This window comes from Oreochromis aureus, linkage group 10 (assembly GCF_013358895.1).
Source record: "Oreochromis aureus strain Israel breed Guangdong linkage group 10, ZZ_aureus, whole genome shotgun sequence".
Taxonomy (NCBI): Eukaryota; Metazoa; Chordata; class Actinopteri; order Cichliformes; family Cichlidae; genus Oreochromis; species Oreochromis aureus.
In genome coordinates this window covers 17,265,543-17,290,789 of record NC_052951.1, presented here as the reverse complement: position 1 = coordinate 17,290,789, position 25,247 = coordinate 17,265,543, and the positions used below count along the sequence as shown (strand labels likewise).

General features: G+C 38.7%; 3 protein-coding genes across 5 annotated transcripts; all 3 read left to right on the top strand.

Annotated features, from left to right (window-relative positions):
- The first annotated feature begins 362 nt into the window (after positions 1-362).
- Positions 363-9,593, top strand: ccna1 (cyclin A1). The gene is made up of 9 exons (XM_031729167.2): positions 363-673; positions 5,276-5,422; positions 7,137-7,356; positions 7,444-7,538; positions 7,686-7,912; positions 8,052-8,256; positions 8,366-8,479; positions 8,578-8,711; positions 8,825-9,593. The coding sequence occupies exons 1-9, from the start codon at positions 671-673 to the stop codon at positions 8,868-8,870; spliced, it is 1,191 nt and encodes a 396-aa protein (XP_031585027.2). The 5' UTR covers positions 363-670; the 3' UTR covers positions 8,871-9,593.
- Positions 9,594-9,937: 344 nt separating this feature from the next.
- On the top strand, positions 9,938-18,771 carry sparta (spartin a). Of its 3 annotated transcripts, XR_005614694.1 has the most exons (9): positions 9,939-10,175; positions 10,762-11,590; positions 13,216-13,410; positions 14,124-14,280; positions 14,542-14,736; positions 14,836-14,997; positions 15,948-16,038; positions 16,264-16,394; positions 16,459-16,899. XR_005614694.1 is itself a non-coding variant. In XM_031729152.2 (8 exons), exons 2-8 carry the CDS (start codon positions 10,793-10,795, stop codon positions 17,298-17,300), a joined length of 1,842 nt encoding a protein of 613 aa, XP_031585012.2. In that variant the 5' UTR covers positions 9,938-10,175; positions 10,762-10,792; the 3' UTR covers positions 17,301-18,771. The 3 variants fall into 3 exon arrangements, 2 of the variants coding, with proteins under 2 accessions (XP_031585012.2, XP_031585014.2); XM_031729152.2 differs by lacking the exons at positions 16,264-16,394; positions 16,459-16,899 and adding an exon at positions 17,057-18,771 and having other exon boundaries at positions 9,938-10,175; XM_031729154.2 differs by having other exon boundaries at positions 16,264-16,899.
- Positions 17,810-24,143, top strand: ccdc169 (coiled-coil domain containing 169). Its single transcript, XM_031729132.2, has 8 exons — positions 17,810-17,939; positions 18,038-18,120; positions 18,852-18,962; positions 19,379-19,419; positions 20,511-20,609; positions 21,041-21,094; positions 21,912-21,988; positions 22,358-24,143. The coding sequence occupies exons 1-8, from the start codon at positions 17,863-17,865 to the stop codon at positions 22,554-22,556; spliced, it is 741 nt and encodes a 246-aa protein (XP_031584992.2). The 5' UTR covers positions 17,810-17,862; the 3' UTR covers positions 22,557-24,143.
- The last annotated feature ends 1,104 nt before the right edge of the window (positions 24,144-25,247 follow it).

Here is a 25,247-nt window from a genome sequence, read left to right as displayed (position 1 = left end):
AAACTTTACACAAGTTAGGGTTAATCAGTGTGCATATTTTTGTAAAACCCACAACTTTATAGATGACGAATATGGTAAGAAAGAATTTAAAAATAATGTTTAACATTATTCATAAAGCAGAAGAGGGAAAAAGACCAATTTGTATGTGGAGTTTGGCGAAGAGTGTTAATAACTTATACATGCCACTTTAATGAGCGGCAGCCTTCCTGTTCAATAATTCTCCTACAGCCCCTGCAGCACCTGTAGATTTAATAACACTGACCGAACACAACTCATTTTTCTCGCCTCAGGGCAACAGTTAAGATTGATCTATAACATATACAGTCAGGGTTGTGGAGAGTTCAAATAAAACTAATCAATCACGGGAAAATATTGAGCGGATAAATCCAGTAACCCGTGTGACGTTGACCGTCGGCAGTTGCGTTCTGCCACGTGATTGGACAGAGACTCGGGAGGAAACAGCTGATTTTCGAGGCAAACTTAGCCGAAAGAAAGAAAGAAAAAACACGCTGCTACATCCAGAAACCTGCTTCAAGTCACGTGAAGAGAGCCAGGGGACGCTGTTTGTACAGATTAGCAACAACCAAGTCAGCGGCAGCTGTCATTTGTCCGACTGGGTCGGTGGTGGTGACGCTGAAACGCTAAACTGCTAACTACACTGATCCTGATCATGGTGAGTTTACAGTTAGGAACAAATACACTAAAAAGTGCATATAACCATGAGCGGGCAGTGCTCTGTGATACATCGGGGTGATGCACTGTCTTTTCAGAGTGCAACATCCTGTTTTCCTTGATTTTTTTCTGACTAATTCCCTCTACTAATTTTTAGTAACCATGGCAATGTGAGACCATAATTGCACCGGGAATATTCATAGTACTGTGCAGGTCCTGAGTCACCCCCGATTTCTTGATATTTTTCCTCCAATGATCCAGACTTTCTTGTATTTTTAAGTGGTTTTGAGCAATAGCTCTCTTTCTAAAGAGCTTTCAGTTTTTTTCTGTGGCTGATTTGTTTTTGTTTTTATTTTTTACCTATTTTCTGACCCGTCCGAGTAATGTTTTTGTTTTCTTCTGTTTTTTTTATTTGTTTGTTTGATAAGCCATTAACATTGTCACAAATTATTAAAGCTTAAAATTACTATTTCAACGTTGTATCTACAACAACTATTTTTAATACTATACTTAAAAGTCTGTCCAAAAAACATCATCATTTGTTCTAATTCCTTTTTGTTCATTTTACAAAAACACAATTTTCCATCAGCAAGGTGATCCCCAGAGAGCTGTTAGTTACATGATGTGCACTGTTCCTGATAACTGTAGATAGTCCCCCTCCCCAAATCCAGCAAAGACCTGACAGAGGACCTGATAGTTGCATCTGACCCCTCAGTTGAGACATTTCCTGTTCATTTAAGCTCAGAAATGGTCTTAGTAGAAGGCTGGCTCTCAAGAAGCCATTCTTAAGAAGGGAACATAAAAATGGCAAATGTATGCTAAATTACACCTCAACATTACTGACTTCTTAAAGAAAACAGAAGAAAGCCTGTCCAAGAGAGTTCAGGCTGTGCCGAAGAATAAAGGTGTTTATAGCAAACATTGATTTTCAGTTGCGTTTTTGAAACGTATCCTGCATTTCCATCTATGTTTGCACATTTCAGTAAATCTGTCCTCCAAAAAACACTTTTCCATTTTTCTAAAATATAAAGAAAGGAAGGGTGGCTCAAGACTTTTCACACCACTGTAAATGTTTCTTTATTTCGTTTTTAGAAAATATGAAAACAGCATACTGAAAGATTAAAAACATGCCTTTAAAGAAACAGAATTACTGAAAGGACACTGTGTTTACACTCTGGGAACTTTTATACTTTCATACTTTTATGCTTTTTAACATCCTAATAGTGGATTATGCTTCTGAAGTCACAGAAAGGTCGATTCTGTTCATCTGGACGTTGCATTTTAAGTGGGAGAAACTTTTCACCACTCATCCAAGTGGGTTCTTCTTAGCTGACTCCAGGTTTCCCCACCCTCCTAAACAATACATGCAGATAATGACTGAAACTAGCACCACTGACTAACAATGGGCTGTGAGGTCAGTTTCATGACTGTATACAGTTGTCATGACCACTGATCAAAGACCATGAGTTAATGTAATCAGTGAACTGTGTCCTGATATGTTTATATGGCTCGGTGGTGTTTCAGGACAGGATAATAGAGCCCTCCTTTCACTTCCGTCCATATGCAAATTGGCCATACTGGGTGAAACTGGGGAACTTATGGTACGCCCATGTTTATGCCATGCTTGTCTACATAGTGTGTTGATGTTTGTGACACACAACTTCTGATTAGAAGATCAAAAGTAGATCAAACTTCCTTTACTGCCTGATCTCAGACTATTAGACAGGCTTCTCAGTGAATTCAAATACATTTTGAAGAGTTTACTTATCTCAAAGTCTTTATCGGATCTGCTTCTCCTTTGATTTTAGCACATTAATGGTTAAAAAAAAAATGTCTCACCTGTTCGTTTAGCAGGTGACTCTGAGGTTTTTTGAAGCTTGGAGACCCTTCACAGAGGATCTCATTTATAGATTTAGACTCGTAATTTTTCTGCGTCTGTGACTGAATCTCGGTTCCTGTAATCTGCCATCTTACAAGCTGTATGCTTGTACTCATGCACTAGGTTTAGGCAGTCTTTGCCAAAGTGAGTAAAAATGTCTTGATGCATGCTCAGTTATGAAGATGTCATTTGTATGAGTTACAAAACCATTATCTCTCACTGTAGTATTGAACCAAGACATGCTCAGGAATACACAGTTTAACACTGAATATCTTTTGCACACAGCTCTTCTGTTGTTATGACCTCAGTTCATGTAGATTTAAGATGACCTATTACTTTTCTCTCTTTTTCAGTTTTTTTTGTATCTTTACTTGCAGAGCTAAAAGATTCGCTTTTCAACTTTCCGTTTTTTTTTTTTTTTTTACCTCATTTGACACCAGCAGTTTTTCTAAATAGTAAACTGATCAAACCATGCTTTTTTCACGTAGCTTCACCGGTCCCTGCCTCCCATATTTGATAGCTACAGTTTTGGTTAGAAGTTTACATTTACTTATCATTGACACAAATGCCCTGCGAATTTTGGGTTTTGCCAGCTTCAACCAAACAGTTTCAGTAAAAGCAGTTTTAATTATAGTATAAGCAGCACAACACTGAGCATCATCCTTGCCATCCATCCTTCACCTCCTGTTTTTCACAGGAGGAGTGCAGCTAAAAATCTGTGACAAACTAAAATTGGCAGAGCTTTAAAAAGGGCACAGTACAAATTTTAGATACAAATTCTGACCCATGATGCAAGGGGGGGGGGGCACAAAAAGTAACTACACAGCTGTGGTCAGAAGTTTACATGCAGCCATCATGGGTGATTTTGGGCTTTTAAGATTGTACAGCAAATATCTTTAATGGCTGGGTGCACAAGTTTGAATTGACTTTTTCTCTAATCCACACAGGGTCACAATTATACACACAGGCTCAAATACATACATTCACTTAAATCTTTTTATAAGTGGTCAAAAAGTCTTGACAAGGCCCTAGGAGTATTAATTTCTCATTAGTGATCATGGTTGACTACAACCGTTATTTTCGTTTGCCAGGATAAAAAAGATTTGTTTGACAGCACTCATTGGATTGACCAATGCTCAGAACAATAGGAATGTCTAAGAAATTCAGTGAAGATCTAAGAAGGAGAATTGTAAGTTACAGAAGTTGGGAACGTCGCTAAACAATTTCTAGACAGCTGCAGATTCCAAGATCATCAGTTCAAACTAGACTATATAAGTACAGGTTATTCAGATGTTTCTGAAGTCTGGAAGAAGACACAAACTTTCACCTTCATGCTCATCTGAAATTTGCAACTGCATACATGGATGACCCAAATTCCTGTTGGAGAAAAGTTTTATGGCCAGAGGGGTTTAGGAATAAACCTTACATTGGGAGGGGGTCTGATAAATTTGTTAAGCAATATATGAGTAAAAGCTTTAATCATTACACTCCAAAGGCACGTCATCTCATCAGAAAAAGACTTGGCTATGTTGATCTTCAATCAAAGAGGGAAGGACACTCTTGGCAGGGTTTACATCCTGGGCCAGATAAGACAGACTGTTTGAGAAAGCAGTAAAGGAAACCAAAGCCCCCCACTGTGAACGACCATCGTTGAAAACGGGTGATGGCTAACGACTCCAGCTATCAGCCACCTACTTACAATTCAGACTTGAGAAGCTTTTCTCAGGAGTTCCAGCTGCCACTCAAATTGCCTCTGGTGATGTGGGGCAGTGGTTTCACCCTTTGTCCCCACTCTTAGGAATGACCAGCACCCGTTTTTCATACCTTCTCTTTTTTGTCGACATAATAATAGACAAAGATTAAGCTATTTGGCCTCAATGACAAGTAGATGTAGTAAGCAATAATGATATATAATTCTTCAACTTCACATCAAAACAACAGTTAGATGGCTGAAGCTTGGACACAGTCGGGTGTTCCAACTGTGATCCCAAACATACCTCAAAACTGGTTTTGTAATGGATAAAGCAGGCTAAAATTAAGCTTCTGGAATGGCCTTCCCAAAGCCCTGACCTTAACACGACTGAAAATGTGTGGCACATGTCCATGTCAGGAAACCCTAGTTTAAATATGAACCCTACCAACTCGTTGATGGCTACCAAAAGCATGTGGTTGAGCCACAACGTGCTAAGAGACATTTAACCAAAGAGACATTTATACCATAGGTTAGTGGGGTGTGTATGTATATTTTTAAGCCTGCTTGTATACTTTTGAGCCTGTGCGGATTATAGAAAGCTATTAAAGATGATGTACAATTATTCCACCCTGTTAAAAGAGCAGTTGAAAGTAATAAAAGCCCAAAGTGACCATGACGTTGATGCACATGATGAATGCGTATAAACTTCTGACTAAAACTGTAGTTGAGCTCCCTTATATGATGTTTTTTATATGATTGTTTTAAAAAAACAAACAACTTCATCCCCTTCAGCGCTGCGAAATCTTTAATGTGTTTTCCAACATTTCTCTAACTTAAAATCAGTCACTTGCGATCCTGTTTGGCTGCTATACTGCTTTAAAGCATTTTTACTCTGAAAGTAAAGTCTTCATACTTGCTTGCTGTGTTTGCCAATGTATACAGGAAATTGACAGAGACCTGATAATCATTATAATCTTTCTGTATAAAAAAGCATATTTTTACTTTTTGTTTTCCAATGTCTTTGTTTAAAGATGAACTTTAGCAAAAATCATGGCAGTCGAGCCAGCAAAGAAAATATGGCACCTTCAGCCAGAGTAGATACGCTGCAGAGGTCCAAACAGCGGACGGTGCTCGGTGTCTTGTCAGAAAATGAACTGCGAGGTCGATCCCACAGCCAGGTAGGTGACAGAGAAAAAACACTCCCCACCCCTGTTAACACGACGATCATGTTAGCTTGTCTGTGTTGGTTCTCAGTCATCTAGGACAAAGTAAACGTTTCAGCTTTCATTTAAGAGGCTTCCTCATTTGATATTCAACCTCTAATGGAGATTGTGTCACTGGATTTGGTCCCGGAGGTCGCTGAGCTACTATTGTCACATGAGCCAGGTACAGCAAATGTTTTACACCATAAAAACAAGAAAAATCAAATATTTTAGAAATACCTCAAAAACTTTTTAAAACTAGCAATTACTGTATTTACTCAAATATGGGTACATGTTTGTACATGTTTGTACCCAGATTTGAGCCAACATACTGGTCTTGTCTGAGAAGTCAGAAATTAATCAAGCATAAGATTTAACATCTAAAATGGATTTTTCTGTTCAGGGATGCAAGTAAATAATTTTAGTTTGGCTTCGTAATCACATAACGCGCTCATTTTCCTGCTTTTTTGTAAAACAGTAAAATTGAAAATGAACTGTTCACCAAAATAACAGTAATAATTATATTTTATACTTAAAATTGTCATTCTGATTAAAGATCTTACGCGTATTGGTAGATTAATATTACCGAAACCAAGGTTATTAAATCTAAACTGAAAATTAAAACTAGCTACAAAAAAACTAAAAAGTAGACCTTTGAAAAAAGTTAAATTGCAATTATTTTGTGAACTAAGTAAAACAAATAATAATAAATAGGTTTTTTTTTTTATCAGAAATTGCCTCATGAGGCTTTGATAGTTGTGTTTATTGAGCCTGTGGATGACTGTGTCAACTGCTTTCCAAAAAGTTATGGGTTGTTATTGTAATGTATTTACTGATGTCCCTAAATCTTGTCTCTGGTATTTACCCATCATAAAAAAATAATTACGAATAACTAAAACTAAGACTGAAACATTTTCAAAAAATAGGAACTAAGCTGAAATGAGCAAACTCACTCTGGAAACTCAACTCAAACTAAACTGACTTGAAGCAAAAGGTCAAAATGAAATAAAAATTAAAACTAGAAATTAATTAGAAAAGTGTTTTTGGTGATTATCAATACTGCTGATTTAGGGTGGATGAGTAATAAACCTGACACTGGGAGTTGGTCAGATAAATTTGTTAAGCACTGTATGAATCAAAGCTTTGATCAGTGACAACTCATCAACATAAGACTCCACTACATTGATCAAAGGAGAAAGGAAACTCTCGCTAATGTTCACAATGTCTGGACTGAGAAAACAGATGGTTTGAGAAAGGTGTAAAGGAGGCCTTTGTCCACTGTGAACGACCATCGTTGAAAACGGGTGGTGTCTAACGACTCCCAATACAGACTTGAGAAGCCTCTTCAGGAGTTTCAGCTGCCACTCAAGTTGCCTCAGGTAATCTTAACAACTCAAACGATGATGAATGGGACAATGGTAGACAGGGGTTTCACCCTTTGTCCCCAGTCTCAGTAATGATCAACGCCCCTTTTTCATACCTTCACTAATGTCTCGACCCAATAGTAGGTCAGCGACTCTCAGGACCAACTCCCACTGGGGGTTTAAATATCTGGAAGCTCTCCCCTCTGTCATTTCAAAACTGAACAAGACTCTTGGAGAGAGGGGAAACATCTTCACAAACCCAACAAATCCAGCTTTCTTCTTTTTAAGGAACCAAGGCCATCATGTTGGGTTATTATCATTTTCAGGGTGGCCAGTTTTCCAAACACAGCTCAACCTCAGAGAGCTCTCAACTCAACTGTCTGGGCTGCCCTTCCAGCTCCAGCTATGACGTGTACGTCGAAGAAGCTTGCGAAGTTGTCCTTGCAGCTTCTGGCGAAGAAGTTGTCGGATACCGTTATTACCAAGATGCGGAAACCAATACCCTGCACAATGAAGATATGGTAATCATGCTGGAGCTGAGTTCAAGTGAGTTTGACCGATATAAAAAAATCTACCAAGGAAAAATGTTTTTTTTCCTCTTTCCTTAATGTTCTTTGCTTTTTACTTGTATAGATCCATGCCGGGATGCTTCTACATCTTCTGAATCAGAGGAGGTGTTTTGTCTGGAGTATGCAGGAGAGATTCACCAGCACCTGAGGAATAATGAGGTTTGAATTTTTTGTTTGTATGTTTGGTTATTTATATTTATTTTTTTTGTCCAGTGACCTCCATAATTTCTTTTCAACCTTATTGTAATGTAACTATGACGTGTTGTTCTTGAGTTCACTATATAATGTTTTGGCTTCTGATTGCAGATTAAATTCAGGTCATGGCCAAAGTATTTAGAGAAACACCCAGAGATCACGGATGACATGCGCGTCGTTCTGGTGGACTGGATGGTTGAGGTGGTGCAGGAATTCCAACTTCAAGCTGAAACTCTTCATCTTGCTATCAATTACTTGGACCGATTTCTCTCCCTCATCGGAAATGTGAAACGAGGCAATCTGCAGCTGGTTGGCACGGCTGCCTTAGTGATTGCTGCGTAAGTCACTGTTTGTTTCTAATTTCAATGCTTTTTTTTCCCTTTGTTTTTTGCTAATAGTTTGTGCTAATAGTCAACCTCACATATAACATGCCATCTGACCTGCTACTTTTTTTTTCTTTCTTTTCTTTCTTTTTAGAAAATATGAGGAGAAGTCACCTCCTAAACTCGACCAATTTGTGTACATCACAGACAACACCTACACTAAGACACAGCTGCTCCAGATGGAGCAAGCATTTCTAAGTGTGCTGGGCTTCAACTTGGCGGCACCCACCATAAACTCGTTCCTTCAGCTTTTCATGGCCATCCAGTCTGTCTGTGCCAACACCAAAAACCTGGCTCTGGTGAGTAAATTGAACCACTCAAGCAGCAGTCAGGCCTACTGCCTTTAAGGGATATGGATATGGTTTTCTATTTTTATTTATTGTATTTTTTTTCTTTTCTGCTTTCTAGTATGTGGCGGAGTTAAGCCTGCTGGAAATAGATCCATTTCTACAGTACAGCCCATCTATGGTTGCTGCTGCAGCCTACTGCCTAGCTACCTACACTATAAACAAGTCTTTATGGGTAAGTTTGATATTTTATTTTATTAATCTAATTTTATAGAAATTTCTCAAGAAATTAGGAAAAAAATATGACTTTTAACCTCTGTTTTTCTACTTTAGCCTGATTCTTTAGTGGCTTTTAGCGGATACACGATGGCTGAAATTTCTGCCTGCCTGATTGACCTGTACAAGCTATACGCCAGCGCAGAGAGTCGCCCACTACAGGCCATCAGAGAAAAGTACAAAAGTTCAAAGTAAGGAATGGTTTATGTATTTTAAAATTCAAACCACTTTAAAATCGACTACTATAAGATGAAAGCCTGTCATGATGCATGTCTTAATGGATGTTTTCTGTCTCTGTTTACAGGTACTGTGGCGTGTCATGGATCACTCCCCCTGCTCTTTTGTTTTGACTCACTGCTTCACCCATCTGATTCTGATAAACACAATGAAATGAAGAACAAAACAAACAAGCAAGCAAAGTGACATTTGCTGCCAAGGCTATTCAAACAAGCCCATCTGGACATTTTATTATTATTTTTTTTAAATTTATGCAGATGAAAAGAACCTGTCCAGATGTTCCAGATATCTGCAATACACTGCTTTTAGTAATAAGCTGTGTCTGATATTTTTTGAGTTGTTTTGCATGAAAATGTCTGTTTTCTGGTAAGATGCCACCTCTTACCTCTTAGAAATCCTGTTTCCATAGAAGTGGTTACCTCAGATGATTTCCTGCATCACTACACAGCCATCGTCTTTTCATCCACAATATTTGCTTTTTACATTTGTATATATTTGCAGTGTGTGCTTTTTAAACTTTTATTAACATTTTTTTTCTACAGCACTTGTACATGTGCAATACATACACAAAACGCAAGATTTACTTTAAAAAAAACGATAGCATTAGAAACGTTAGAAAACGATTTGCATTAAAACAAACCGCCTTTTAAGCCTGAACTAAGGCACCATTCTGCACAGTGAATGTAAATATAAAAGTGAACTAAAAGTCACTTTTTATATGTACATGGTGGCAATGGAAAAGGTTTTGGAAGGTAGTATTTAGTAGTATTGTGCTAGAATTATGTATTATGACTGATTCAAAAATGTTTTTGACGATATGAACTTTTCAATAAAAGTTCATAGTTTCACAAGATTTTTCGTCACTGTTTTATTTATTTTTCTGAATAAAATTCTTAATGCATTTAAATTGCAATGTTTAAATATTGTGCATTAAACTGTCAATTAAATTTCACACCGGGATTTTCGGCGTTTTTAATTTGTCATGTAAAAATGACATCTTTAATTTTAACTTAGACTTTTTAACGAAATAAATAAAGGATATATAAAAGTCCGTGATTTTTTGGTCTAAACGGCTTTATATCATCATCATTCAGACGGGTTTGACATATGTTTCGTAGATTTTAGACCAACGAGGCATATACAACAGTTAAAAGACGGGCCATCGGTTTGGAGTTTATTTTGAAAGGACTGGGCGGAAGGCGTTTTTTTTTCTCGCGCCTACCCGATTACTTTGATGCGCGAAGCTGGTGGAGCGCGAGGGGACGTCGCAGAGTTAAGAGAAAACTGATATGAAGAGGGGATTTTCAAACCTAAATGTCAGAAGAACACTTGAAGACTCAAATTACGTCTCTTTGAAGCATTTTGAAGCAATAGTATTTTTTTTCTTTTTCGGCAGTAATTAAAGTTCGGAGGCCAAGGTAAGTCACCAACTTTCAGTTTCCTAGTAGTCTCCCGGTGATGTGTGACAAGGCACTCACGAAACTCACGAAAATAATTTTTTGGAACAACAACATTTTTCTTATGTAGCTAAAAACCCAGGTAAGTGAGGGCTTTAGAAAGCTCGCACGCAGGTCTTGTTGTTCAGGTAAAACCTGCCGTTTAACCTCTCTGTTGCCAACAGCTGCAGTTACATTGCTGAGATTTTTCTCACGTAACTCATAAACTCTGCTGTCAGAGTCCGTAAGCTGTGAATTAGTGCCACTGACTACATTTTCTTTCTAGAACAGGTACTATACACACACTTTGAACTTATGACGTTAGAAAGCTATAAGCAACCAGTTATTAATGTCAGTCAGTTATTACAGAAAATAGTAGCTTTCTTTCTTTCTTTCTTTCTTTCTTTCTTTCTTTCTTTCTTTCTTTCTTTCTTTCTTTCTTTCTTTCTTTCTTTCTTTCTTTCTTTCTTTCTTTTATTTATTTATTTATTTATTTTTTTTTACAGTGATTTAAAAACAAAATTCCTGTCAGAAGAGAGCTAACAAGCTTTCATTATCTCCTCTCTAGTTTTCTTGCGCCTTTTCCTCAGTGGTAGGCGATGGCTGAACCTGCTGAATTGCTGCTCATCAGGGACCAGTATGAGCTGGCGTTTCATTCTTTGAGTCGTGGACTGGCTGCAGAAGAGGCAGAGAAAAGAGCCGAGGCCCTCGAGTATTACAGGAAGGGTCGGCTGCACCTCACTCAGGGACTGGAGGTTCCCACTGGAGGGGAGCGGCAGCAGGGAGCGAACTGGGACACAGCCCGTCAGCTTCAACAGAAGATGAGGGATACTTTGAAGACAATTGAGATCCACCTTTCTGACCTGGAAACATCTCAGCTTATAACAGCAAACCAGAGGGACCAGCTGTTGAAGGATCTTTCTGCTCCCCAACTTTATCCAGACCTAGCACCTAGCGGCCAGCCTCCCCAAAGCTCTGTCCACCATCTCTACCCCACCATACCTTCTACCACCCACAACATTGTCCCAACCCCCAACACAGTCCCTGTCAGTCCTGCTTCCCCTCCTGCTCCAGACACACTCCCTGTACTGGTTCCAGAGACTATAGCCATGGCCAGTCCAGCAGAGCAGCCTCCAGCGTACACACCACAGCCCACAGATGGGCACCGTATTCTGGCTTATGCTCCTGTTGAAGGTGGCTTTTGTCCAGGAAGACAGACTGGAGCAGTAGCCGGAGAAAATGGAACTGAACTGCTGTGCATCCCTTCTGGAGTGCAGCTGTTTTTTGTGGCACCAAACGGGCAAGTCAGCTCACTCTCCTCTCCAGGCTACCTTCGCATCATTTTGGTGAACAGTCAGCAGGATTCCCCTGCTGAAAAACCTGCAGTGTTTTTACATGTAAGTAGATTTGTTGTTAAGTGTATGTAAACCTGTGAGAGTGTGTATTTTAGAAAAGCATTTTTATTTGGGCGTGTGTCCTGAAGAGCAAGTAGGTGTGACCCCAGGGGAAATGTTTCTTCTCTTTGAGAAGCGTTTCATAACTCTGAGTCAAAGAAATGTTCCCTTTACAAATGATGACGTGTTTTTGACACATTCCTTAACCACCCAAAACAAAAGAGACGTTCCCTACAATAAAAAAAAACATACACCTTTTAAATGTATTTTTTATGTACAAGTCTAATAAGACAGTGTAGGATTCATGTTTCATATTATAATTTATGCTATATGCAAGGTTTATATAATTTATACTTATTTTTTATAGTAATGTAGTGTGAGGAAAATTCAAAGGTGCCACTTTTGTTAGTGAATTATGCTATTATAAAGTCTTAAGTAAGTTTTTTGTAGACTGCAGTATATGGATATGTTTAGTTCAACAATAAATATGTATGTCTACAAAATGTTGGAACTGAGTGCTAAAAAGGCAGTGTTGTTAACTTATTTCTTGCACCTGTTTTTAGCAACAAATGCTGGATTTGTTGTATTTATTTCCTGGAAAAATGACTTGAACATTTAACTTTTTTTGTTAATAGTTACATATTCATTTTTAATCATGCCACTAATTGATAGATGTTTCACCCTCAGCTTGCAATCCCGTCATTGTTGTTACACTGAAACAGCAATGTTGCAGATGAAACTGGTTGCCAAAGTACAAATGCTTACTATTTATTAGACTTTTAAATGAATGGCATGTTACTGTTGCTGGTTTGTAACGTTTTCATTTGAGACTTATTATAGCTTGTTCATCTACAGAGCGGACATTAGTTGCTTAATCGTTCCTATGCAACAGTGTGACTTTATCTACTTTATCTCCATTCATATCCTTTTTACTTTGTGCTTTCTGGCAACCTTCTGTGTGTGGCTTTTGTATTGAGTTTATATAAAATACCAATCTATTCTGGCACCTCTACAAAGCCTGTATTATGCTGTGCTGTAAACTGCACTGCAACCCATGACTCTTGTTTCCCACCCGACCAGGCTGGTGGGCTGCTCCTGTATTCTGTCCGTGCTTTGTTTTGGGCCAAGACAATGGTCCCATTAACAGATGACTCTGCGCTTCTGTTGTATTGCTGTTTAGTGTCCTGCGCCCTCACAGGGGTCATGCTGTCAGCCGGCATACCAGTGGTACGATGCAGCAAGTGTCTGTATTTTGCCTCAGTTGAGAAGTGACATAAATCCTGAATCCTTAAATCCTGCAATGTGTCTAAAAAAAGACTAGAGGGCATTGTAAATACTTGGAAATGACAGTACAGTTTTGTGCTCAAAAGAGAAACAGACATTACGAACCCTCAGGAACCCCTTCAAACCACATCTTACAACATCTTTCAGTGAAGTTATCTGATGAAATAAATTGCATATGGGATATATTCCCCCTCATGGAAACAAAGACTCAGCAGATGTTGTCATTTCTCACTCTGTGTAATATTGAAGATTTCAGGCTTCTGTTATAAACAACGGTGTGGATCTGACTTCAAGGGCTCTTAACATTCATCACCAACATATTTTAATGTCATTGTGTTTTCCAGGTATGCGACTGGATGTACCCACTGACAAAGGACACCCCAGTGCTGCTGGCTAACTCCGGGATCTTCATGTTCCCTGACTCCTTGGCAGAGATGCCAGGGTGCTATGCGGGTATAGTGTTGTCTTCTGAACTGCCTCCTGCAGACCTGCAGACTTTTCAGGACCTCCTATCACAGCTTGCTGAATTCAGGATCCAGGTCAGCTTTTACTTTCTTTAGGAAACAAATGCAAGGGTGTGTATGTATTGGAGCAGAGCTTTGGCGCATTATTTATAGGATGTTTCTGCTGGTTTGGAAACAGAAAGACCTTGTAGGTAGTAGCTCCTGATGGCGCCATGGAAATTTTATACATACATATACATGTCAATTTGCTAAGTAGTACAGGGAAGATGAAGCTGTTAGAGGCCTGCTGTTTATTTTTGCCCCAAAATGATCTTTGGGTATGTGAGGGTGTAATGATTTGATCTCTCCATTTTCTACCTGTCTTATTGTCTCACATGGGTTAGCTGTAAAACTACTGTCAAACTGAATTAAAAGCCTTCTGAAACTCTACATTCAAAGCAGTTTGTCAAGTCAGTTTTCATGGTTTTCATGGATTAAAACAAGCCCTGATTCAATACCTGGAAACAATGCAAAACAAACTCACTGGGTCTTAGTGAGTTGTCTCAGTAAAAACATTAATTTAGCCTTTTTGTGGAAACTGAAAACTCATGTTGTGGCTGGTTTAAGTTGTTACACTAGATATACTAGAAACACATTTTTCTTTGACACTTCTTTGACACAGGAGGAATCAAGTGGTTATGTCATGTTGTGGGTAAAAAAAATAGTCCACGCCAAATCTACTGTGTTTGGGCATACTTTTTTTTTTTTTAAAGCATCCCACCCACCGTTTTTGTCCTTTGACTTAACAGGGTCCAGAGGGCACAGAGTCAGAGGTAATCAACTTGAGTACGAAAGTCCCCCTTAATCCCACAAAAGAGCAGGTAGAACCGACTGCATCAGCAGGAGAGCAGGAAAAACTACCACTTCCTGGATGGAGTGAGAAGATGGGTCAAGGAATCTTGACAGGTGAGTTTATAAGCAATAGTACTAATGAAGGGGAAAAAATAACTTATATATCCCTGCAGAGTGTTGTATTGAGTGCTTATACATTAGACATCCCTCTGTTAAAAAAATGCCCACTAGTGGGTGTTGTTTATCTTTGTAATGCCCTTCAGTGCTTCAAAGAAAATGTTGTTAAAATAGCTGTTCATATAGTTGTATTAGAAATTTTTTAAATGACAGTTTCATTGCTGTTGTACATTCACCATCTCAAATATATCTCCATAGGAGCTCTTCGGTTGAGTGAGTCACTGGTTAAAGGAGCAGAAGTTACTGGTAGGGCTATTCACAAAGGAGCAGCCAAGATTCGAGACCAACTCACACCTGAAGAGACTCCTTCGGAGGTCAGCCCCAGTACCACCAAACGTCTGGAGATGGCTAGAAAGGCCACTGGGGGTGCTGTTCGAGTCAGCCAGTTCTTGGGTGAGCACTATGAAATAATCCAAGACATCATGTTTTTAAGTCATGGAATCTCTGAACTCTTCTTCCAAAATAATAATGATTACATTTCTGTATCTTTAGTGAATGGTGTAGGCACAGTGGCAGAAAAACTGGCAGAAAAGATGGCACCTCATGTGAAGAAACATGGTGCAAAACTGGTTCCAGAAGCTTTGAAGAAGAAAGAAGATGGCCAAGCTTCCAAAATGGATGGAGCCAAGTTTGTAGCAGTCACCACTGTGCATGGTATGTACAAGATTTCAGGATTTTCACGACAAGGTTACAGTGCAGTAAAAAAAAAAAAAGTACTGAAATGAGTAGACTTGTTTCACATTTAACAAAAAAACCATCCTGATGATTCTCAAGACTTTTGGGAAAATATTCTGTGACTTGATGACACATTTTTTTTGGAAGGTTTGAATCCCCTTATATCTGCCATAAAGCTAACACAGGATTTCATAAAAAGAACATCATACTAATAGTCAAACATGGTGGTGGTAGTGTGATGGGCTGGAGGCTGCGTTGATGCTTCAGGACCTGGAGAACTTGATGGAAATCAATTACGCTCTCTATTAAAAAATCCTGAAGGACAATATCGGTCCATCCGTTCACATCCTGAAGCTGAACCATGCTTGAGTTATGCAGCAGGACAGTGACCTGAAACTCACCAGAAAGTCCACATCTGAATGATTAAAAAAACAAAACAAATAAATGTCTTGAAGTGCCATAGAGAAAGTCTGGACTTAAAGCTGATTGACATGCTTTGGCGTGACCTTAAAGAGCTCCTTCATGCTGGAAAACCCTCCAGTTTGGCTGAATTAAAGTAATTCTGCAGAAAAGAGTGGGCCAAAATTCCTCCACAGTGATGTTAAAGAGTCGTAGCCAGTTATCACAAATATTTAATTGCGGTTCTTGCTTCCATCTATAACACAACCAGTTATTAGGTTTAGAGGGCACTTACTTATCTTTGACCAATATTAAAATTTGATTGATGATCTGAAACATTTAAGTGTGACAAATATGCAAAAACATAAGTCAAGGAGAGGGCAGGGAAGATTTTTTCAAGACACTAAATGTTAATCTGTTACAAAGTTGTGCATAAACTGATACAATTCTCATATCATCACTAGCACTAGCTCTATCACATTAAATTTCTAAAGTATAATGTTTCTGAAATCTTTGGTATTTTGAACTAGGTTTGGCTACCATTTGGTCTAGTCTGGAGACTGGAGCAAAACTTGTTGGTAAAAGTGTGGCAGCAGAGACGGTCTCAACTGTGACTTACAAGTAAGTTCAGATATTTCCCATTTCTGCCTCTATATTTAATTCATGCTTTAGTATCATGAGTGGATTAATGTTTCTCTTTTTTCCATCTTGTTTCTGAACCTGTTTGGTCACTTTAAACATCAGTACCAAGCTGGATCAGAAACCGGTGTGATTCTTACCTACTTTGCCTCTTTCTTCTTGGTATGCTGGTGCTCTGACCTGCTTTTCACACCTATTTCTTTTCAGATTTAGGGGCTTAGAGAATCTTTTAAACTTGTCCAGAAACATATGACTGCACGGCGGACTAAAGGAAAAGGCTTGTAAACTAACAAGTGTACCTGCTCAACCCTTTAAATGCGCACAACAGTAAACTGTCAACAAGATAAATACAACACAACATAATGTGGAACTAACTTAATCAAAATGACATTTCTTAGTCATACATGTCAGACACATAAAGTGTTTTGGTTTCTGTTATGACTCTTTGTAATTTAAAACCTTGCCTAAACAGGATAACAACTTGGGTTTTTCCTTGCTCTAGCCCCATAAATGCAACACTGCTTTTATGCTTCATGTTTAATTCCCTGTGTGTTATGCAAAGAACAATAATGGCTTTGAAAACATAGGTGGCTTACACTCAGTACTATGCCTGAACACCTCCTGTGTAGACAAATACATCCCTGGAGTTGTTGCTACTGCGCTAATGTTCTGTTTGAGCTGTGGCTTCTGTGTAGACACAACATAAATATCAGGTGTCTTTCTGGGTCTGTCCTTGTTACTGTTACATGTCAGCTTGTGCTGGGTGGTGATGCTTATGCTCTTCATACTATTTATCTGTAGATATTTTCCATAGTTTGTTGTTAATAAACAGCTATAAATAATGATATGACTGCGTTTTCCTAATTCTTTTGTCTTTTTATGTGAATGACTGTAGTAAACAAACTTGCCCCAGATTTCAGTTCACATGCTCATTTAATTTTCTTCCATCACACCACTCTACCACCACTTCTGTAACCTCACCACATTAATCATGGTGAAGGTACGGCAGCAATGCAGGCGAAGCCACAGAAACTGCTCTCCAGTCGGTGATCAACATTGGCGTGACTGCAAACAACATCGATAATGCGGGCATCAAAGCCTTTTTCAAGGCGGCCGGCAAGAAGACAACCAAGGAATTAGTCGCAAACTCAAATGAAGAGAAAGAGTTGCAGAAGGAAGAACAAGAGGAAGAGGATGAGTCAAAAGATGCACAGAATAACAAGGAAGGAGAGAAGAAACAATAGATTTACAATGCATCTTAAGGCCTTCCTGTGTGTTTTGTCTTTAAGGTCTTCATAAGGACCTTATGAAAAATAGACATATCATGTCATATACATGTGAACATACTAGAATTGATTTAACAATGAATGGAGTTTTGCTTCTAATTTTAACTTATTTAAGTCTATGTTTCCTTTATATACAGATATTCATGTTATATGTACAGAAAGTCTTCAGAATTGTAATGTATGTATTCTTTTACTAATGTGATTAAAAGTTTTTCTAATTTTTAGGCGCATTTAAGCATGAGATGAATTTATATAATGTCTGCCAAAAACTGATTGCTCGTATTTAAACTGCTATAAATAACTTGAAGATACTTAAAATCATGTAATTTTTAATTTTATGTATAACCCCTTTGTAAACCCTGTTCACGGAAGTGTCTTTACCAAGATACGCAAAGATATTCCACAAAAAAGCACACGGAAACATTGGAAATCAGTTTTTGGCAGGCGATCACTTTTTGGCACAACACCGGAAACGACGGTTTCCGTAGAAACCAAAAAAGCTTAGATTTTTTTCAGAAACATGGCTAAAGCTAGGGACGACTTTAAATACGGTTTGGAACGGCTGCAGGCGGAACTGGAAAAGGAGAGGGAGATGAAGTAAGTCTGAAATAATAACAGAAACACATTTTTTGTTTGTTTAAATAAATTTTAACTTACACACTGCAAGAACAGCATAACTTAGTTCTTGGTCGCAGAGAAATGCTTGAAGGGTCAGTGTCTGATCTGCGGAGTACGATGAGTGAACTGCAAGAAAGACTGCACAGTGTTGATGGGGAAGGTGAGCAAAATGAAAGTGATTGGTAGAATACACACTCTTCAGTCACAGGACAGTTTATTAGGTACAGCTCGTCAGTACTGACTCCCCTTTGCCTTCATGGCACAGATTCAACAAGGTGCTGGAAACATCATCCTCTGAGATTTTGCTCCATATTGACATGATAGGATCACACAGTTGCTGCAGATTTTTGGGCTACATGACGTGAACCTCGTTCCATTACATCCCAAAGCTCCTCTACTGGAGTTAGACACCACAGTCACTGGTCACAGGAGTGGCACCCAGTGTGGTCTCCTGCTGCTGTGGCTTAGCTGCTGATGTGTGTTCAGTTCAGTGTCTTACCTTTTGTACACCATTCTCTGTAAGCTCTAAAGATGGCTGTGTAGGCAATTCCCAGCAAAGCATCAATTTCTGAAATACTCAGACCAGCATGTCTGGCACCAACAACCAACATTCAAAGTCATTTAAATCATCTTTCATGAACTTCCGCAGGTTTGAGCATGTCAACATGCTCAAACCTGTTTTACTAGATATTTGTGCAAAAGAGCACTTGAACAGGTGTAATAAACTGTCTAGTGAGTGTTTAAATGTATGTTAGCGTGTGTACTGTTTACCACCTGCAGTTGTCTCCAGGAAATAAAAGTTGGACATGTCTCTTTTTTTAGTGTTGTCTGTAATGTCTTCAGTCCTCAGAAGGACTATATTATTATTCTGTGTTTCTGCTGATGTATCAGGAAATGAGTGGAGGACAAGGTATGAGACACAGGTAGAGCTAAATGGGCAGTTGGAAAGGCAGATCTCACTCATCCGTGAGAGACTGGAAGACATAAGAGGAAACCCTGTCGGTAAGTTCCCAGGCTTTGAAAACACTTTACTGTGAAAGCACGTTCATTATGTTGCAGGTTTTTCACAAGCATTCATAAGTAACCACACTATAGTGTGGTTATCTTTCTCCTGACCAAGAGTAGTGTCATTTGCAGAAACTTTTCAGTACAGGAGCTCAACATTCCCAATACATGAAGCATTTGAGAAGATGATGCTCATGTAAAAATAGGCAACTTGGGAGGAAAACATTTTATGCATCTTTCGATGCATCATGCAATCATGCATTTTAAAATGCATGATTTTTCAAATAAACTCTCTTTTTCCATTTAGTGCAATAAATAAGACAAGATGGAATACTTCCACTCATCTCGAGCAGTTTCTTTTTACAGTATTTTGCATGCACACATAATGCTTGCATGCTCTTGTTTTTTTGCAGACCGACTGGCTTCTATTCGGTCGTATGAGGACATGCCAGTGGTGAGCACAAATTTTCATTTTCCACTGAGGTTTTGTCTTTATCTGTTTTGTTAAATTAGATTTACTTTTCCAAGGACAGTTTGACAAAGCGAGAGGGAGCTGCAAGTGTAAGACAGAAGCACACACCACCAGATAGAGCCAGAGATACAGAATCGGTTAAAGAGTGTGGACAGCACAGGCAGGACTGTTAGGCCAGCTGCTCTCTATTCTCCTGCTGATGCACGATGAATAAGCCAGAGTTTAATCACAGCACTGTAATCACAGGATTACAAACCATGGGAGAGTAATTCACACTAATTACAATATTTTAGGGCACACCAAAGGTTGCAAAATACAGTCTAAATATGTGCATATGTCTTAGAGCAGTGCTAACAGATGCTTATTAGTGTAACCAAGGAAACAATATTGCGTACTGGAGGTCTTTAGACAAACTGAGCATGACAGTAAGAGAGAGTGAGCATGTGAGAGGAATGTTATCACGACACTGTTAATATGGAGGTAAATGAAAGTGTTCTGGTAAAGTAAGCGATACAAGAGCATGCTACCATGTCTAAAGCTCTAAAGAATGAGGCTAAGAATATTTCTGATTAGTGATCTCAGTGCTTAAAATGCATCCTCTTAGTGGCATACAACTCTAACACAGTTAATGATTAGGAAGGAAAAAAAGTGATTTAACCAAGCAGAAAAGAACACTTGGCTGATCCAAAGACATCAGACTGATATTCAGAGAGTGGTACTGATAGATTTCAAGTATTGCAGCCTAAAACACTCTGCTCTCAGGTGCACAATGAAAAGCAGCAGACTGTTCCAAACCTAGAAAATTGCAAAGGTCTTATTGGTCTTTTCTGGGCTATAAATCTTACTGTTTCAGAGGGCTAATGTGTTTATATGGTTATTAAAATATGTATGAGCTCAGTCCATTTTTTTACTCATGTTTTCTGCATTAACGATGTTGTTATTGTTTGATCCCGCGAGGCAGGACAGTGCAATTCAAGAACAAATTGATTGGTAATTCAGCAGCGTGACACCCTCATACTCTGTGGCCTCTTTGTCATGATTTGTTTCTAATTAACGGGAACGCTTTGGCACAGGAAACACTGAGACAACGTCTGAAGCTCCTGACCGAGGAGAAATCTGACCTCCAGAGTCAGCTAATGGATTGTCATCTTCAAATTGAACAAGAAGGAAAGGTGTGACTTCCAGCTGTCCCTTTTGACATAGAACATTGAGAGGGATTGTTTGAGGCCACAATGTCTGCTTTTCTACTTATGTTTTTTTTTTTTAAATTTCTTAGACAAGCAGCTTTAGTTTTTCCCAGGTAATAAATAGTTTACTTGTGAGTAGCCACCATTAGCAGTGGATTGAGAAAGATTTAGTTTTGTTTATTGTTCTGCTCAACAAAGAGAGAGATATTCGCTGAATGCTGGTTTAGCAAACAGCATGTGCAGTCAGTAATCCCTGTTGTAATCTGTTGCTCATTAACATTGAAGACTTGAGAAGTGCACACACAAACATACACACATTGTACCCACGAGCAGATAGATTATTGCCTGATAGAACAAGTGTGGCTCATGAATACAAATTTGTGACGGTATATCTTGCTGTTTTTTCCAAATTTCAGGCCTTTCATAAAACCAATGATGAAAGGCGGGCATACTTGTCAGAAATTGCTAAGGTAAGCAGTCACAATCTTAAGCAAATACCTGTTAACAACTAATGACTGCTAAACACATGCTCTGGTAAGTGTTACAGTAAGTGTTATACTTCTAATGACATACTCTGCATGCCGTGTTTCTGCTTTTTTTCATCCAGCTCTCATTTATTCTCCTGTTATATAACAGGTCAGTCTGCTCAGGCAAAAAAGCGAGTCAAGGACTTTCTTCTGTATGTTGCAACAAAACAGGTTTCTGCAGAGCGCAAGCTGAAGTGAAACTGAGTTCACTGTGTTTTAGAGACCATAGTTCACAGCAGGGATGTCAAACTCATTTTACATCATGGGCCACATATAGCCCACTCTGATCTTAAGTGGGCCAGACCAGAAAAAGACATTTAACTGAAGAGTTAATCACTGAGATGTCTTTAATGTACAAAAATGTCAGTTTAATTGTGCATTTCAGTTTTTCTTCATGATAAATGTGTAACATTACAGAAAACATTCTGGTAGCTCATTGCCTGCTCAGACTGTCCTATATTTCTAAAACAAGGTTTTTGTTAATTCAAAGAAAAAGAGGAACTTTTCTGTTATCTGTTACTTAACTACTTTGTTGCCATATCAGTGGCCATAGGGGAGGTCTGTATCAAAAGGAAAAGCTGTAAAACTGATGAAAATAAAGTTAAAAGTTCAAAATCTATGCACTTCTTCACATTTTTCAAAGCCTTCCTGTGGGCCAGATTGGAGTCTTTACTGGGCCAGTTCCTGCCCACGGACCTTTTGTTTGACACCCCTGGTCTAGAGTGGACTTGAATTACTAATCGGTTATCTTCTCCTACAGCTGTCATCTACCCATGAAGCTCAAAGAAGACAGTACTTTGCACAGCCACAGAGGGCACCAGAGAGCAAACAAATGAGGTCTGTGAAGCACAAGGCCCACAGATTATGGACAAAATAACATAAACTGCAGCGCAATAACATGCTTTATAAAATGAGCTTCACTCAAAAGTTTTTATTTTTATGGTGTTTGACTTAATTCTGATTTCACTCATTAATTTGGGAGGAAGCAATACATGTGTCACTGAAATCAGTTTTCCCTTGACGCCTTAATTTTGTATTCATGCTTGACAAAAAAATTCATGCTGTAAATAAATAAATTCTGACATTTTCTAAGACTATTATTGACATAATGACTGTTATATAAAGCCACTGACATTGTTGTTTTAATCAAAGCAATTTTGGTAGATATAAACTGTACTTTTCTCCCTTTCATCTCCTGTTGCTTAGAGGGAAGCAGACTGGCAGGAAGGCAGAGGCTGATTCTAAGAAAGGAAAAGAGGGAGGAGAAGAAGATGGTGGCGAGGCCTTTGTGAAAGAAAGAGGAGGAGGTGATGGTGGAAGAATAGCAGAGAGAAAAGAAGAGAAGAAATTACAAAGGAAAAGCAGGTTACCCACGCTTAAGCACAACCTGAAGCACGATCCATAAAACTTAGTAATGTTGCTTTTTTTATGGTTATGCTTTAGTTCACAATGCGAGTGATTATGTTGAAATACTGCAGTTTCTACACTAACCAGCCACTTAATTAGGCACACTTTGTACTGTCCAGTACTCAGCTGGACCTCCTTTTTCTTTCAGAGCTGCCTTAATTCTTCATGGTATTGATTCAACAACATGCTAGAATAATTCCTCACAGATTTTGGTCCTTGTTGCACCGTGCAGTGGCTGTACATTCGTTGGCTGCACATCCATGATGTAAATCTGTCATTTCACCACAACACAAAGGTGCTGTACTGGATTGAGATCTGGTGATTGTTGAAAACACTTGAGTACAATTTGAGGTGATTTGAGCTTTGTGACATGATGCAATGGTCTGCTGCAAGCAGCCATCAGAAGATGGGTACACAGTGGTCATAAACAGATGGTTAGCAACAACACTCAGGCAGGCTGTGGTGTTTAAACAATACAGCACTGATACTTAGTGACCTAACGTGTGCCAAGAAAATATCTCCCACACCATTACACCACCTCCGGCAGCCTGAACTGTATGATGGATCCATGCTTTCAAATTGTTTATACCAAATTCTGATGCTGCCAGCTGAATGTTTCAGTGGAAATGAAGACTAATTTTTCCAATCTTCTGTTGTCCAATTTTTGTGAGCCCTTATGAATTGTAGCCTCTGTTTCAGTTCAGTTAAACTTTATTTATATAGTGCTTCGTCATCACAAGGCACTTTATATTGTAAGATAAAGACCCCACAATAATACAGAGAAAACCCCAACAATCAGAAGAGACTTCCATCAGAACAAAGTTCAGGGAGAGGCAACCACCTGCAGCAGCTGGTTGGGGGTGATGTGTGTGTGTGTGGGGGGGGTGAGGACAAAAGACACAGTGTGGAAAAGAGCCAGAGATTAGTAATGACTAATGATTAAAAGTAAAGTGGTGGATAAACACATAATGAGTATGAAGAGGTGAATGAATGAAAATTGCTCAGTGCATCATGGGACAGCAGTCTCGGAGCAAAGTGCTCTATACTGTACTATGAGGTCTTTAATATGAGATGGACCTTTAGATTTGATTCTGAATTTAACAAGGAGCCAATGGAGTTCAATGTGTTGTGTGTTCAGAGATGCTGTTCTTGTTATTTTAGTTACTGTTGGCTTCAATTTGAAGCGGTCCATTCTCCTCTGACCTTTGACATCAACAAGACATTTTCAACCTGAGAACTGCTGCTGGTTGGATAGTTTCTCCTTTTCTGGCCATTCTCTGTAAACTATCAAGATGGTTGTGTGGGAAGATCCCAGTAGATCGGCAGTTTCTGAAATGCTCTCTGGCACAAACAACCAGGCCACATTCAAAGTCCCTGAAAACACCTTTATTCCCCATTCTGATGCTCAATTTGAACTTAGATCACTTTGATCATGTCCAGATGCCTAAATGCTTCGTGTGATTGGCCGATTAGACATTTGTGCTAACAAGCAGTTAAACTGGTGTACCTAATAACATGAATGTGGATGTATTTCGGTTTTCCTGTCCATTTGCTGCAGTTGGTATTGTGTTTTTATTTTTGTATTTTTTTTTGTACAGGAACCACAGTTTTTTCATTTGATTTACAGTAACCACAGTCTAAACAAAAATCCCTAACCTGATGTCGTTGAATTCAGAGTCCATTTTAAGCTATACATCAAATGCTAGTAGGTCCCATTTACAACAAGCATACTAGGCTGAAAACCAAGGGTGATAGAGCTTTTAGTGTTTTCTTACATGTTTCTTTGAACAAGGAGATGAATTATTTAAACAGCTAAAACACATCTTTTAAATTGCATTTGTTAACTTTGGACTGTTTTTGTTTTATACCTTGTGAAACTTTGATCTTTTATCTAGAAATGTGCTATATAAATAAAATTTTACTTACTTACTAATTATTTAAAAAGAGAAATGTTTAAAATATGGGGTTTTTAAACTTTATTGGCTAAGGCCTTTATTTCAGGACAAGAAAAAAGCTGAAGGCTCTGAGTCTAGTGTGCCAGAAGCCTGCCAAGTTGAACATTTCTTGTGTCACTGCAGTTTTTTTTAACACCTCCTACGATTTGCATTACGTATGCAGCACCACATCACTGCTCTCGCTGCTTGTAGTTTCTCCACAGAGCAAACAGTCGCCCATGTCCCACCTACTGACCACCTTTTCAAATGTGGGTGTCAGAAAACTCTATTGATATGAGATGAAGTAGTGAATAGGGGAAAAAAAACAAAAACAAAAAAAACACCAGGAGCACTGTTTCAGTTGTATTTGTGAAACGTGTAGGATGGTTTCAGTTCTTGTCAGCCTTGCTGAATTACACTGAATTAAAACAAAATCACAAAGTGGACATGCCATGTAACGTGCATAGGCATAAATTGTATAATTTAATGATTTTGTTCTGTCCCTGTAAACCATCTCTGAAAAGTATCGCCTGATCAACTCAAGTCCTAATGCTCTAATTTGTTTATTGGGCTGGTATTTACTTTTTGATATGGCTGACTTGGTGTACGCTTCTAAATGTGATTCACAACAGCTTGTTTATCTTAGATTAATGACTTCATTTAGACATAGCCAGTTCACATCGCCTCATGAAACACTGAGCACATTTGCAGCGTACCACTCTCTCCCTCTAACTAGTCTCTAGTCTTCTGCCCTC

What these genes read in the sequence shown, in the direction of transcription:
- sparta (XM_031729152.2), top strand. Translation starts at nt 10,793, where the DNA reads ATGGCTGAACCTGCTGAATTGCTGCTCATCAGGGACCAGTATGAGCTG. An exon ending in AACCTGCAGTGTTTTTACAT is followed by an intron (nt 11,591 to 13,215) that starts GTAAGTAGATTT and finishes TGTGTTTTCCAG; the next exon opens with GTATGCGACTGGATGTACCC. An exon ending in TTGCTGAATTCAGGATCCAG is followed by an intron (nt 13,411 to 14,123) that starts GTCAGCTTTTAC and finishes TTGACTTAACAG; the next exon opens with GGTCCAGAGGGCACAGAGTC.
- ccna1 (XM_031729167.2), top strand. An exon ending in CATGCTGGAGCTGAGTTCAA is followed by an intron (nt 7,357 to 7,443) that starts GTGAGTTTGACC and finishes TTACTTGTATAG; the next exon opens with ATCCATGCCGGGATGCTTCT. An exon ending in CTATAAACAAGTCTTTATGG is followed by an intron (nt 8,480 to 8,577) that starts GTAAGTTTGATA and finishes TTTCTACTTTAG; the next exon opens with CCTGATTCTTTAGTGGCTTT.
- ccdc169 (XM_031729132.2), top strand. Translation starts at nt 17,863, where the DNA reads ATGGCTAAAGCTAGGGACGACTTTAAATACGGTTTGGAACGGCTGCAG. An exon ending in CATAAGAGGAAACCCTGTCG is followed by an intron (nt 18,963 to 19,378) that starts GTAAGTTCCCAG and finishes GTTTTTTTGCAG; the next exon opens with ACCGACTGGCTTCTATTCGG. An exon ending in CCAGAGAGCAAACAAATGAG is followed by an intron (nt 21,989 to 22,357) that starts GTCTGTGAAGCA and finishes CCTGTTGCTTAG; the next exon opens with AGGGAAGCAGACTGGCAGGA.